Consider the following 14,410-nt stretch of genomic DNA (forward strand, 5'->3'; position numbering starts at 1 on the left):
CAACCAATTTAATTAGAGAAGCTAACTAGATTGTTTCATATTTCTAACTATTCCAATTCAACAAGATGAAAAGTACGCATATTTAAATTTTTCTCATTGTAAGTTCTAGAGATTTTTAGGTGGAATGACTAATTTCCAAGCGTCTAATTGAATATTCATTAGCTAGTACAATTCTAAGTTGGCTAGAACAATGTTCATCTAAATAGAATAACAAGCTAACTTTAATCTATTGCTTCTATCTTAAACTTATGATGAAAATCATGAATCATAGATTTAAATGAAAGTGAAAGTCATTAGACAAAAAAAATATATATAATGAAGATTCATTTAATAGAACCTAAATAATACAAAATAGTTAAATTCAATTCTCACAGCTACAATGAAATAGGGAAGAAATCCTAAAAACCCAAACTAGAAACAAGTAACTGGCCTCTCATCCACACGTTGAATGATGAGAAAGAGTTCAAGAGATATAAACAAACAAGAAAAGCTCGGAAAATTGGGAGAAAACTGGCCAAAGTAAGTTGGAATCAAATATCTCCTCAACCTAGCGATGGAAAATATCTTTAATAAAATTGTTATCGTGTTGCGGCGCCATATGCTTTTTTCAAAATCCAAGGCTATAGCCTTACAGCATTGCGACACTGCAAGACATAGGTCAATGAAGCCTATTTTCTTCACTCATTGTCCCGGTTGATGCCTCTTGACTTTGTTTTCGCTCTTTTTAGATCCAAAACAATATCAACACCAAACTCTACCCTTGAATTGCTTGTAACCTATAAAATAGACAAATAAGAACGTAAAATCATGGAATTGTCCCAAATTAAAAGAGATTAGATAACACATTTCGGTGCTATCAACATTTCTCTTTCTTTGGATACATTTACTTTTGAAACAAAAAGGACAACACTAACTAGATATTTAGGGGTGCTTATAAGTAAAGAGAGGAGTTGTAAAGTTTGTGGATTTATATTTGATTATTAACAAGTTACAATCTCAAACACAAACTTTCTAACTCTAGCATACAAATTATAGACTTCATAACTATGCTAGACTTCATAACTCAATTCAATGCCTCAAGTTCTTGAGAATTGTGCAATTCTAGATAGTTTTGAGTTCTTAGGTTATGTTTGGAGATTAGAAGTTTAGAAAACAAGGCTTTGATTCAATCTCTAGCAATAAATTTGATAAAAAGAAATAATTTGAAATAATCTTTATCAAATCTTGTAAAAATTTTCTTCAAATGGATTTCTATGTGATTGTTGCACGATCCTCGTCCTCGTCTTGGTCGAGATTCTACAGAGAAAACTATTTCAACGAGTTTTAGACTAATGATTAAAGCTTTGTTAGATTAATATTGACAACTTTTTCAAAGAAATAGGAAATGTTGTTGGATGAGTTAATTTGATATTGGAAGAGGGAATTGAAGGAATATGATGATGGGCATTAGATATATATTTATAGAAGGAAAAATATTCTCTAAAACGTTTATGTTTTTGAAGAAAAATAAGAAACCTTATGAGTTGAACCAATTTATATCCCATAGAACCTTTGTGATTTTGGTTAAGTTATCTTGTTTCATTAGAAACTAAATCAATTTGGTGTTTTTCATGATAAGTACTCCAAAACAAAGGACACAAAATGCTTGAAACTGCCAACTTCTTTTGATTTTATTTAAACTACGAAATCTCATTACATACCAAGTGATTTGGAACAACATAACTTTAGTACACAGAACACACCATGGAAGAACAGAAGAGAAGGTAACAAGCAAATAACATACCCTCATAGCCTTTCATATATATTCATATGTTTCCTTAGACTCTACGGCACACGTCTCCCTCGCAAATCCACCCTTCTTTCTGCTCCTCAGCTTCGCCGTCGTTCTTCATAGCACAGTTTGGGTGCAAACTAAAGTCACATTCCTCACAGTAAAACGACCAACCATATCCCATCTCATCGCAAGCATCGCAAGAATATTCAGCTTGATGTGTTCGAACAAGTTCATGTTCTTCATGTAGTTCATGCTTTAGTTTCTCAGGCCACCCCTTTGCTTCTTCTTCCAACTGTTCCTCCAATTGCTTCAGACGTTCCTCCGTGAATGGATAGGCATCTGCTCCGTGAGATGTTATAAGCTTACGAGCATCTGTTGAAACAGTACGACCACTTCGGTTAAGGGCTACAAGTGTAGGAATGCCTTCAATTTTGAATCTTCGATTTAGGAACTTCTTCCTTTCATCACCAAATGGCAGGGCTAACCAAGGCATCCCTGAAAAGAATTCCTCAAAGGAATCTTGGTCACTATCACTTGAAATGAAAATGACTTCAAACTCTTTGTCCTTTTGTTTAATTTCATTGTATGCCTCTATAAGCTTAGGCAAGAATGCACGACACGGGGGGCACCAGTGAGCTGAGAAATAAAGCAGAATGTTCTTCCCAACAAGCTCAGATACCGGGATCTGGCCAAACAGGGAAAGCAGTTAAGCATAAGAATACATATGGAAACGACTTAGAAGTACTACATATTACACAACACAATGTAGCTGAATTCAGAGATTATGATAAGTAGCAATGATCAACAATTACCTTTTTACCGTTTTTTCCAATAACATAATCCTGATTCCCAGAAACTAAAAGAGACTCCAGAGTCTGTGACTCAAGTTTTGCCTTCTGAATCTCAACAAGCTTTTCAATTTTTTCAGGAGTGAAAGGGTATGCATCAGAACCATGCTCTTCAATGAGTTCAACTGCATTCGGGTGCAAAGTCTTCCCGTCCTGTCCAATTATGATAAGGGTGGGAATATCACTAAGCTCAAAATATCGAATGAGTTTTTTACATTTTTCATCCTGAAATGGCAATGCCAAACATGGCATTGCTTTCAATGCTTCATTGAAGTCATCAGCCTCATCATCTAAAGAGATCAACACAATCTCAAAATTGTTTCCCTTCTCTTTGAGTTTCTTGTAAGCATCAACCAAAATAGAAGTAAAATCATCACATGGTTCATGACCATACACTGAGAAGTACAATCCTATCACTTTCCCTTCTAGCTCAGAAACAGGAATCTACAGCACAAACATTGTAGTTTGTCATCACATCATTCCAATGAAAAGTTCAACATTAAAACAAAAAACAGAAAAGGGAAGAAACTATACCTGAGTTCCATCATTTGAAATCACATAATTACGCGAGTTCGAAACCAAAATGGAACTGATGGTTTGGTTTCTTTTCGCTTCCTCCTCTTTCTCCTTCAAAAGTTTGATCTGCTCAGAAGTAAAGGGATAGGCATTAACCCCATATTCACTGACAAGTCTCACTCCATCGTTAGTTAAAACCTTCCCGTTGGCGTCGAGAACAACAAGATGAGGAATTCCCCTGACTTTGAAAAGTTCATTCAAACGTTGATTGGTCTCTGAATCAGAGAATGGAATTGACAACCATGGCATTTTAGAGAAGTAGTCCTTGAAAGACTCTTCATCGTTGTCACTAGAAACAAAGACAACTTCAAAATCACCCTTAGAAACTAATTCCTCATAAACCCCAGCAAATATTGGAGTGAAACGGTGACAAGGAGGACACCAAGACGCGGAGAAATACAATCCCACAATCTTCCCAATTAAGGAACTGATTTTCACCTGTTCAAAACCGAAAATCAAAATTTCAAAACTTTCTAGGTTAGTTAGTCAATTATGGAGCAATCGAACAAGAAATCAAACTATGAAGAAAAAGATACAGGATACCTGATCGCCATTATTGCGTATGAGAAAGTCTCTTCCGTCGGAGGAAAATAGGGAATTGATGTCATGAACAGCATCAGAAGCCATAAGGGAATAGTTTGTTGTTGAGTTTTAGAGGGTAATTGGAAATGAAATACAATAGAACACATGAAAATGAAAGGAATCGCCATTAATATAGCGAAATCAAAAGTGCTTAGTAGCATTAGAAAAACGCAAACAGGAAGACTATGAAGTTGACGAAGCAAAAGCATCGGATCCGACTCATGGAATGAAATTGACTTTTTGCATTTTATTTGTCGGTTCAAAAGTACACTGTCTTGCGTTGCACGTTGTACTTTTTTTTTTATTGTAATTATTTTTCTTCTTTATTTTTCTTTTTTTTTTTTATTTTTGTTTGTTGTCAACCACGTGTGAAAGTACTCATTTGAACTCAACACGAGTATTCTAACATTCGTGTTCTTTTCTCTCCCTTTTCGATTCTATCCTTTAATTTTTGCCTCACAAAACGCACATAATGGAAAAGAAGGAAGAAATGGACTACTCGCGAGAGAATGGAACAGGAAAAATGTCGAACGGGAAGCCATTGCACGTTTTGTCGTTTTGGGGTCAAATGAGTACTTTTGCAGGCATTTCATTTGTTTTTTTAACTTTGAGGCAAAAAAATCATCCATTGCTAAAGAGTGTCATTCATATAAATTTTAGGAATGGACTCCATATTAGAAAGGTTGAGTATGCAATAATATGTATGATAGTTTATATCTACAATAACATAAATTAGTTTCAACGTAAAGTTATTTTCTTTTCAAAAAAGAATTACTTTACCATTTAAAATATGTATAAATGGGTTAGATGATTGTGTATCATGTCATCGAGATAACTAGTGAATAAAATAAATAAACTAAAAAATATTGATATGTACTAGAAATTTAATCAAAATCTCACGTGAGATAATTGTGAGAACAACTATCTCTATTGTTATGAAATTCTTTGGGTTGAAACAAAAAGCAATGCTCATAAGTATATAAATTAGCACTAATATCCGAAAACAATTTTCGAAGAGAATCTTAATCAAAAGTCTAATACATTTACAAGTTAATAGAAGTATTATTTCATATTTTAAATTTGATACAATCTCACAAGTTTAAAAATAAAGGGGTAAATGGATACTTTTCAAAAACTTTTCACATCCATAGAGTTCATTGTTGTTGTAATTTTAAATTCTAAAAGAATTAGTGCTTTTGAAAGTTATTATTATTGTAATATTATTTAATCTTTCCATAATAATGTCAAAATGATATTGATTTCATAATAAGGTCGAAATGATACCAGTTCCTTGGAAACTCAAAGTCTCCTCGAAAAGCGTCTTTAATCTTGTTTAGATTGATTTACAAATTTTAAAAAATAAGTGTTTAGATTTCGGTTTTTACATTTTTATTAGTTCATCCAAAACAATTTAACTTTCAAATACTAAACATGTTTAGATTGGTTTACAAGTCCAAAAAAAGTGGTCGAGGGTATTTAAAATATCAAGACAAATGACTAACTCCCTACTTAATCTCTCTTTTGCTTCCTATTTTTTACTCTCGCTCTTGCCCCTTAATTTTTCATCTTCTACGACTACCTGTTAAGGGAAAAATGTTTGACTAAACTACAAAATTTTGCAATCTGGGGTACTCAAGCAATATCAAGATAAAACATCCAAAAATAAAGGGACAACAATCTAGAAATGATAAACCTCTTAATTTATTGAAACTATTTATACAAACGGTGGCTTGAAACAGCATAACAGCTTCAGTAAACCAACAGGGAATCACACAAGGCAACAAGCAAAACACATATAAAGATAAGATTCCATATTTCTTGCTATTCTGAATACGAGTTCTTACGCCTTACGACAAACGCCTCCCTCGCAAATCCACCCTTCTTTTCCTTCCCCATCAGCTTCCTCCTCGTTTTTCAAAGCACATTTTGGGTGCAAGTCAAAGTCACACTCTTTACAGTAAAAGGACCAACCAGATCCCATCCCATCGCAGGCATCGCAAATATATGACCTACGACGTGTTCGAACAAGTTCATGTGCATCATGTAGTTCATGTTTCAGTTTCTCAGGCCACCCCTTTGCTTCTTCTTCCAGCTGCTCCTCCAACTGCTTGAGACGTTCCTCTGTAAATGGATAGGCATTTGCTCCATATTCTGTAATGAGCTTACGAGCTTCTGTCGAGACTGTACGACCGCTTTCGTTAATGGCTACAACTGCAGGAATGCCTTGGATTTTGAACCTCCGATTTAGGAAGTTCTTCCTCTCATCACCAAATGGCAGTGCTAACCAAGGCATTCCTGAAAAGAATTCTTGAAATGAATTATCGTCTCGATCACTTGAAATGAAAATCACTTCGAACTCTTTGTATTTTTGTTTAATTTCATTGTATGATTCTATAAGCTTAGGCAAGAATGCACGGCACGGAGGGCACCAGTGTGCTGAGAAATAGAGCAGAATGTTCTTGCCAACAAGTTCAGATACCGGAACCTGGCCAAACAAAAGGCAATCGAACACAAACATAAGAATATAGAAACAAATCGAGAGTACTAAACAGCATATTATGGCTTAACTCAATGTTTGTACTAAGCAGAAACAGGAAACTTTACCTTTGCACCATCTTTTCCAATAACAAAATCTCTCTCTCCATGAACTAAAATGGACTCCAGTGTCTGCGACTCGAGCTTTGACTTCTCAATCTCTGCAAGCTCCTCAAGTTTCTCTTGAGTGAAAGGGTAGGCATCAACACCATGCTCTTCAACCAGTTCAGCAGCATTTGAGATCAAAGTCTTTCCATCCTGCCCAATTATAACAAGTGTAGGAATAGTACTAAGCTCAAAATAACGAGTGAGTTTTCTACATTTCTCATCCTGAAATGGCAATGCCAACCATGGCACCGTCTTGAGTGCTTCACTGAAATCTTCATTTGCATCATCTAAAGATATCGACACAATTTCAAAGTTTTGTCCCTTCTCTTTTAGTTTCTTGTAAGTATCAACCAAAATAGGCGTAAACTCATCACACAGGGCGTAGCCGTACACTGAGAAGTACAGCCCAATCACTTTCCCTTCGAGCTCAGAGACAGGAATCTACCACAAATTATAGTTATGTTATCACATTAAATCCAGTAAAAAAACAGTTCTAGGAATAAAAGAGGAAGAACCCTATAAATCATTCAAGAGATGATACCTGATTTCCACCATTTGAGATAACATAATCACGAGAGTTCGAAACCAAAAGGGAACTAATGGTTTGGTTCCTCCTCGCTTCCTCCTCTTTATCCTTCAAATGTTGGATCTGTTCAGCAGTAAAGGGATAGGAATTAATCCCATGTTCACTCACTAGTCTCACTCCTTGATCAGTTGAAACCTTCCCACTGGGGTCAAGAACAACAAGATGAGGAATTCCCCTCACTTTGAAAAGTTCTTTCAAGCGCTTAACGATCTCCGAATCAGAAAACGGAATAGACAACCAGGGCATTTTAGAGAAGTAATCCTTGAATGAATCTTCATCTCTATCAGAAGAAATGAATATAACTTCAAACTCGCCCTTAGGTACTAATTCCTCATAAACCCCAGCAAAAACTGGAGTGAAACGGCGACAGGGAGGGCACCATGACGCGGAGAAATACAATCCCACATTCTTCCCAATTAAAGAACTGATCTTCACCTGTTGAAAACACCAAATTAATGACCCCCATATGACGATTTCACCAATTTCGTTTCAAAGATTCTCAAATGTTCAAACAACAGTTCAAGTCATCTTAAGGTAAGTTAACTATTCAGCAATCCGATACGAAATCAACAACAGATAATTCAATTTGCACTCACCCAATTGCAAACTCAAATGGAAAAAGAAGATTCATACCTGATCGCCATTACTGCGGATGAGAAAGTCCCTACCCTCGGATGAAACGAGGGAATTCAGATCATGAACAGCATCAGAAGCCATAGAAGTTACAAATGTTTGATTGATTAAGCAAATTGGTAGCGATGGATGTATCAAAATCAAGAAGTTGATGTAAATATATAGAAAGCAGAAGCTTAGAGAGCAAGAAAATTTGTTCGATGATAAAATCGCATCGACGAAGACTTCCAAGTCGTGTGTGAGTCTTTCCCTTGTCGGCTTTTCAAAAGTTAAAAGCTGACGTCTTTACCGAACTTTAATACTCTCCCATCAAAGTTTAAGCCCAAGTTTGAAAGGCCGAACTCAAAAGCTTCGTACCTTTTTTGGAAAGTTGGTAGTAATTTGAATATGTTTGCAAGGTGTGTTGCTATGTTTTGTAAATATCCAAGTTTGAATTTTTCATGTGTTATTACATATCGTTCTATCTATAAATAATTTAGTTCATTACACTGTATTTAGAAGGATCTCAAAAATAATAAAATATATGGCACAAGGATAAAATAATTGTATATACAGTATAAAACTGAGTAAAAGATTCACGTGCAGCCACCATTTTGTGTACTTTCTCTCGAATTCCTCAAAATAAAAGCTATCACAAATTAAAAGTCATCATTTTGTGCATTTTCATTTCTCAAATTGAGAGCTATCACTTATAACTACAATTAGTGCATATCATTAATAGCTGCTATCAATTGTTACTACTAATAGTTACTATTAATAATAACTTTCTATTTGTCAACATTACTAGGTTTTTTCAAATTGAAATTTATCAATGATAGCTATTATAAATTTCTATCCCTTATAGTTACTATTAACGATAACTTTTAATTTGAGAAGTGTGCTATCAGTTGTCATCGTTAATAGTAACTATTAGTGATTGTTTCTATTAATAATAGCCATGAAACTTTTCATTTAAAAGAATTTACTAATTGACTGGTCAACATTTGCTATTTTATGTATGTGCTATATTTTTAGTTTATTTCCTAAATTTTGTTATTACTTTTTCAATAATGAAACTATTATGAGAAGGGATCTTTTAAAAAATATAACAAAGTAGCAAAATATTTACACTGAATATAAAAATTCCAAAAATGGATAAAGTCATAGAAACACACTGAAAAATACAAAAAAAAAAAAAAAACACGTCAGATATGCCGTCCAACAACAAAAACACGTCAGATATGCCGTCCAACAACTCTACCCGATTTGGCTTTTTTTTTTTTTTGTAAATTTAAACGACGTAAAAAAAGAAAAATAAAAAAGACGATAGAGTGGAAAAAGATGAGAAAAGAAGAAAGACTATGGAAATGTATACCAACAAAAAGAAAAAAAAAAGAGGAAAAGAAGAAAGACAGTGAAAGTAATCGCAGTAAAAAAAGGAAAAGAAGAAAGATGAGAGAAAAAACCGCAAAAGAAAAGAATAAAACAAGGGAGAAAAAGATGGAAGCACAAACTGAAATATTTAATTGTTTAGCCGATCTAAACGATCATATATCAAATCTTGAAAATTTTCAAAATTGTTTAAATTTGAAAAAAAAAATCATTTAGATTTAAAGCATTTAAAAAACGGTGAAGTTGATGGGACATCTTTTGAATTTTCCACAAGGCTGTGAACTTTTGTTCGTTTTCGAAATTGTTTTTACCATTTTGTTATATTTTTTTAAAAGATCTTTTTTAAAATGAGAAGTAATTTAATAAAATCATTTAAGTTTCTCCTCCTTATCCCTTCTAGATTTAGATTTAGATTTAGATTTTAGATTTTAGATTTTAGATTTTAGATTTTAGATTAGAATGTTGCTGATATATATAAAATATAAATTAGGGATAGTTACGGATAAATTTATAATAATTAAGTATTTAACAACGTTTAAATAAATTTAAGTTGTAAATATAGTAATTAATTGTTTTTATTTATAGAAAGTAATATAAAAATGGACATATTTTAATTTTGGATGATTAAAAAATAAATCGGAAGCTTGAAGCTTTCATCATCAGGTACTCTCTCTTCCTCCATTAATGTCGATTTTCAAAGCTTTTAAGTTCTCGTCTCTTCTTTTTCAAAAATCATGAAACAGTACAATTAAAGGAACCAGACATTCCCTTTTCCCCCGTATCAATCCATCCTCTTTACTTTAATTACGAAAACGGCGACAAAGAAGAAGGTAACAGTATTTTTTTTTTTTTCTTTTCTTTTCTCTTTGAGTATTCTAATAGTTGACAATTCCCTCAATGACGAGGCAACCACGCGGTATTTCGCCTTATACTACGTCGTTTCATTGCTTTGCTTCTCCTTTTTCTCTTCCAATCATTCTCAATTTTTTATTTTTATGGAAACTGAATCAATCTGCATCTTCCCTCTCTCTCTATTTCCTTGGGTCTCAGCTTCTTCTGATACTGATTTTGAAACTAGGTTTGTTTTTGGATATTTCGTTTTTATTTACTTGTATTTAGATAGATGTCTGTGATTTTTACAATCTGGGCTTTGTCTATATTGATTTTTCCTTTATTTTGGGATGGATCTGGTATTTGGGTAATTGGGTTTAGCTTTGATCGTGGGAGTTTTAGTGGGATCTGCCCCTTTGTTTGCTTTCTGTTTCTTTTCTGTGGGTGTGAATTTGGGTGCTTTGATTTGTGTAGAAAGCAAGAATTACTCTTTCTTAATGTGAATTATTGTATTCTATTTGGTATTTGGAGTTTGGTCGTGACGAAGATTTGTTCCTGATGCAGAGTGGTATCATTTTCTAGTTGTTGATCGATCAGTGGTTTGAATTGATGTGCAATGCGGAAGCCTGTTGGAGCTCTTCTGCATGATAGAAGAGCTGTTCGAGTGCCTATTAGTGGAAGAAATCATTTGTATAAAGTTTCTATTTCTTTGGTTTTTATTCTTTGGGGACTTATCTTCCTCTTTAGCTTATGGATCAGCCGTGGGGATGGCTGCCAAGGTACGTTGCTTTGAACGAATTATTTTGATGAACATAATGAAGATTTGTTTGAATTTAGAAGTGTGTTGAAACTGATTACACTATTTTCTTCTGATTTTTGATTCTGACTGAGCTTTTATCGGTTCACTGCTTCCGTGTTTCTTATATATAATGGATTTCTTCAAACCGTTGTGAGTAATTGTGTCGTTCTATTATCCCTTCTTTTATTTTCCAGTGCGTTGGTTTTATAAGATTCAAAATTGTTTAGGTTCCTCTTGTATTGCAAGCTAAGTTTCTGGTGTCGATTTTAGTCTCGCAATATTGGGTTGTGAATTTTATTAATGCTGATAAGTGATGACGTGAAGATTTTGATTTATTGAAAATTTTGATTTTGATTACGATTCTCAATATTCATACATTCAAATAAAGAAACAATACAGATTGTGTTTTCATGCTTGAATGTTTCAATATATTGCCACAAGAGTCAAATTAGTGGGGAATATAATCATATAATTGATTGTTTTCGTAGTTATTTATTACAGAACAATTAAAAGCATAATTGCCAATCCTTCTCTAATGAAGTTCAAGCATAATAAGACACAAATCCCATCATGTATGTGTGGATATAATAATGTAAGCACAGTATATGACCTTACAGTTCAAAGGATAGAATAGATTAACGCCCTGAAGAGCACTTTGTTTTCTGAAATTATATATTTGAGTGGATATTTTAGTGGAGTCCTTGAAGTTGGCTTCCTTTGCTTAAAGTTCTTTTTTTTTGTTAATACTCAGTGTAAGTTAGTTTTGAGCGGTTGAACTGGTTTGGCTTTGTTATTAATCACCATACTGGCTAAGTTAAATATTAAAAAGGTTTTTCCACATTAATAGAATAACTTATATGGCTTGCCATTTTTTCTTGCAATCCATGATTTATTTACCAGACTTGATATTGATAGTATTACTGATTGATTATCTATGCCCCTCTTTCCTTTGCGATCCAGAAGGATCAATTTTGCTTCCTGATGGTGTATCTACTACAAATGAATCTAAATTGGAAAATAACAAGGACTCTGACGTTTTATGTGAACCTCCAAACGGTGAATCTCATTGTACCATTCATTTAAACAATTCATGTTCAATCAATGCTTCGAGCCCTGGTTCTGATAATGAAATACTTTCAAGCGAAGAAAGTAGCAGTCATATTCAAGCTACTACGAGGTTGCCTGAGGATGAGAGCTCTAGCACTAGAGTAAAACCTGAAAGCAAACCTCCCAAGGGAGATATCTCGTCAGACACTGTTCTACTTGGCCTTGAAGAATTCAAAAGCAGAGCGTTTGTGTCCCGGGGTAAGTCTGAAACTGGCCAGGCTGGGAATACTATCCATAGATTAGAACCTGGGGGTGCAGAGTACAATTACGCCTCAGCTTCAAAGGGAGCTAAGGTTTTGGCTTTCAACAAGGAAGCAAAGGGAGCTTCAAACATTTTGGGCAAAGACAAAGATAAGTACCTCAGAAATCCTTGTTCTGCTGAAGAGAAATTTGTCGTCATAGAACTTTCAGAAGAAACCTTAGTAGTAACAATTGAAATTGCTAATTTCGAGCACCATTCTTCTAACTTAAAAGAATTTGAGGTACATGGGAGCTTGGTTTATCCAACAGATGTTTGGTTCAAGCTCGGTAATTTCACTGCTCCAAATGCAAAACATGCACATAGATTTGTTCTCAAGGACCCAAAATGGGTGAGATATTTAAAGTTGAATTTTCTTACCCATTACGGTTCAGAATTCTATTGCACACTCAGCACTGTGGAAGTTTATGGAATGGATGCTGTTGAGATGATGCTGGAGGATTTAATATCTGCTCAACATAAACCCTCTATATCAGATGAAGCTACTCCTGATAAGAGAGTAATTCCCTCCCAACCTGGCCCCATTGATGAAGTGTCACATGGTAGAGAGTTGCAATCTCTTGCTAACGAGGAAGGTGGTGATGGTGTTGATTTAGAACTTTCAAAGAGTAATACACCTGATCCGGTCGAAGAATCACACCATCAACAGCCTGGCAGAATGCCTGGTGACACTGTTCTCAAAATTTTGACACAGAAAGTTCGCTCACTAGACCTAAGTTTATCTGTTTTGGAGCGGTATCTAGAGGACTTAACTTCCAAATATGGCAATATTTTCAAAGAATTTGACAAAGATATCGGAAATAATAATCTACTCATTGAGAAGACCCAAGAGGATATAAGAAATATTCTTAAAATCCAGGACAACACAGTATGTCATACTCCTATCCTTTCATTTCATCTTCTGTTAATAACAATGCCTATTAACATTGCTTTTTTGTCAATGTAGGATAAAGATCTTCGTGATCTCATTTCTTGGAAGTCCATGGTTTCCTTGCAATTGGATGGTCTGCAGAGGCATAATTCTATTCTCAGGTTTTGATTTTTGCTCCCCCTCCATCCCCACCCCCAAACCACTGACACACACACACACACACAAAGAAAAGGTGAAGGGAGAGAAATGGAGTGAGATTTTTTTTTTGTTTTGGTTTAAATTCTATTTTGGTTTTATATTTGTTCTATTCTGTATATAACTCTTAAATATTTTAGTTTGTTCACTTGAATTTGCACCGACATTAATATTTAATAAATTATTTAATAGGAACCTGACATAGGTATATTCCGTTTATAACTCTTAATCACTTCTTTCTAACAGAAAAATACTGTTCATCACTGTGCACAAGTATTTTTTTTCAAATACATCAAGATATTTCCTAATAATGACAACTTTTTCTTCTTGATTCTGCATTTGCTTTGTTTATTTGTTTCCTTCATACTTTCTTCAAACTGTTTTTACATGTATCGTATCCCATAAAATTCCTCCATAAAATTATTCTTGTTTTTTAATACTAAAAGTGTTCACATACACCCATCCGTCCTTTTGATTCGCGTTCTCATTTCTTTTTCATTTCATATCTAAGATCTCCTTTGAAGAAGAAAAGAATAAAAGACTGCCAAAAGTCACCTTAGCAGTTTTACTTCAAAAACTGTGCAAAGTTGTCTTTGTAAAAAAAATTCTTATTGGTGAGAGGCTGAAAGCTTCTGTTTTGTTTTGCAGATCTGAGATTGAAAGGGTACAGAAGAATCAGACTTCTCTTGAAAACAAAGGAATAGTGGTTTTTCTTGTGTGTCTAATTTTTTCATCATTTGCTATTTTTAGATTATTTTTGCACATTGTTCTTAGAGTATATGAGAGAACAAATAATTCCAGGAAATTTTGTTGTATAAGCCCTTCCTGGTATCTATTGCTTTTGAGCTGTTGTATCATTCTTTTCGTACAGTCACTATAATCAAAGATTGCCTCTTTATTTCATCCATTTTCCTTCTCCAACTTAAATGCTCCATCTGTCCCCCCCCCCCCCCCCCCCCCCCCCCCCTCCCAGATGTGCAGAGAATTTCAATGCACCAAAATAAAGTTACCAACTCTATTTCCAATCAATGGTGCATAAAAATTCCCTACATTTTAAAGGTATTTTGGAAATGTACATCCAACTAAATTTTTGGTTTTTGATGAGTGGGGCCTTCAAAATGTCCGCCTAATCAGGTAGTATATTATATATCGAATACGATGAGAAAGTAAGATTGCGCAATTGCAAAGATGAGGGATCGAACTTTTAACAATGATTATTATTAAGTTGAGCTCTATTTGGCAAAAATAAATCCTTGTTGAGACGTGGAGAATCGACAAATTGATTGTTAGTTTTTATCTTGACCACATTTGATTCTAATCATTTAACTAATTTCA

At 34.3% G+C, this 14,410-nt stretch overlaps 3 protein-coding genes across 10 annotated transcripts; 1 reads left to right on the plus strand and 2 right to left on the minus strand.

Annotated features, from left to right (window-relative positions):
- Positions 1–293: 293 nt before the first annotated feature.
- On the minus strand, positions 294–4,037 carry PDI3 (probable nucleoredoxin 1). 2 transcript variants are annotated; one of them, XM_051090155.1, is made up of 5 exons: positions 3,742–3,963; positions 3,157–3,636; positions 2,587–3,066; positions 1,784–2,459; positions 294–776 (listed from the first exon to the last, which is right to left on the minus strand). In XM_051090155.1, exons 1-4 carry the CDS (start codon positions 3,823–3,825, stop codon positions 1,818–1,820), a joined length of 1,686 nt encoding a protein of 561 aa, XP_050946112.1. In that variant the 5' UTR covers positions 3,826–3,963; the 3' UTR covers positions 294–776; positions 1,784–1,817. The 2 variants fall into 2 exon arrangements, with proteins under 2 accessions (XP_050946112.1, XP_008459530.1); XM_008461308.3 differs by lacking the exon at positions 294–776 and having other exon boundaries at positions 1,646–2,459; positions 3,742–4,037.
- A 1,422-nt stretch (positions 4,038–5,459) lies between these two features.
- LOC103498641 (probable nucleoredoxin 1) lies at positions 5,460–7,944 on the minus strand. The gene is made up of 4 exons (XM_008461306.3): positions 7,643–7,944; positions 6,965–7,444; positions 6,385–6,864; positions 5,460–6,265 (listed from the first exon to the last, which is right to left on the minus strand). The coding sequence occupies exons 1-4, from the start codon at positions 7,724–7,726 to the stop codon at positions 5,621–5,623; spliced, it is 1,689 nt and encodes a 562-aa protein (XP_008459528.2). The 5' UTR covers positions 7,727–7,944; the 3' UTR covers positions 5,460–5,620.
- Positions 7,945–9,618: 1,674 nt separating this feature from the next.
- Positions 9,619–13,982, plus strand: MPL (membrane protein-like). 7 transcript variants are annotated; one of them, XM_051090158.1, is made up of 6 exons: positions 9,931–10,091; positions 10,409–10,623; positions 11,607–11,699; positions 11,790–12,877; positions 12,956–13,041; positions 13,724–13,982. In XM_051090158.1, the coding sequence occupies exons 2-6, from the start codon at positions 10,461–10,463 to the stop codon at positions 13,953–13,955; spliced, it is 1,662 nt and encodes a 553-aa protein (XP_050946115.1). In that variant the 5' UTR covers positions 9,931–10,091; positions 10,409–10,460; the 3' UTR covers positions 13,956–13,982. The 7 variants fall into 7 exon arrangements, with proteins under 7 accessions (XP_050946113.1, XP_008459525.1, XP_050946114.1 ...); XM_008461305.3 differs by having other exon boundaries at positions 9,935–10,091; positions 11,604–11,699; XM_051090156.1 differs by lacking the exon at positions 9,931–10,091 and adding an exon at positions 9,619–9,676 and having other exon boundaries at positions 11,604–12,877.
- The last annotated feature ends 428 nt before the right edge of the window (positions 13,983–14,410 follow it).

The sequence above is a fragment of the Cucumis melo genome, chromosome 9 (assembly GCF_025177605.1).
Source record: "Cucumis melo cultivar AY chromosome 9, USDA_Cmelo_AY_1.0, whole genome shotgun sequence".
NCBI classification, from domain to species: domain Eukaryota; kingdom Viridiplantae; phylum Streptophyta; class Magnoliopsida; order Cucurbitales; family Cucurbitaceae; genus Cucumis; species Cucumis melo.

Bases quoted from the DNA above. Each gene is read 5' to 3' on its own strand.
- LOC103498641 (XM_008461306.3), bottom strand. From the start codon at position 7,726: ATGGCTTCTGATGCTGTTCATGATCTGAATTCCCTCGTTTCATCCGAG. The intron at 7,445-7,642 runs GTATGAATCTTC...TGTTTTCAACAG, and splicing joins TCCGCAGTAATGGCGATCAG to GTGAAGATCAGTTCTTTAAT. The intron at 6,865-6,964 runs GTATCATCTCTT...AATTTGTGGTAG, and splicing joins TCTCAAATGGTGGAAATCAG to ATTCCTGTCTCTGAGCTCGA.
- MPL (XM_051090156.1), top strand. From the start codon at position 10,461: ATGCGGAAGCCTGTTGGAGCTCTTCTGCATGATAGAAGAGCTGTTCGA. The intron at 10,624-11,603 runs GTACGTTGCTTT...TTTGCGATCCAG, and splicing joins CCGTGGGGATGGCTGCCAAG to AAGGATCAATTTTGCTTCCT. The intron at 12,878-12,955 runs GTATGTCATACT...TTGTCAATGTAG, and splicing joins TTAAAATCCAGGACAACACA to GATAAAGATCTTCGTGATCT.
- PDI3 (XM_051090155.1), bottom strand. From the start codon at position 3,825: ATGGCTTCTGATGCTGTTCATGACATCAATTCCCTATTTTCCTCCGAC. The intron at 3,067-3,156 runs GTATAGTTTCTT...TTTGTGCTGTAG, and splicing joins TTTCAAATGATGGAACTCAG to ATTCCTGTTTCTGAGCTAGA. The intron at 2,460-2,586 runs GTAATTGTTGAT...CTGTTTGGCCAG, and splicing joins TTGGAAAAAACGGTAAAAAG to ATCCCGGTATCTGAGCTTGT.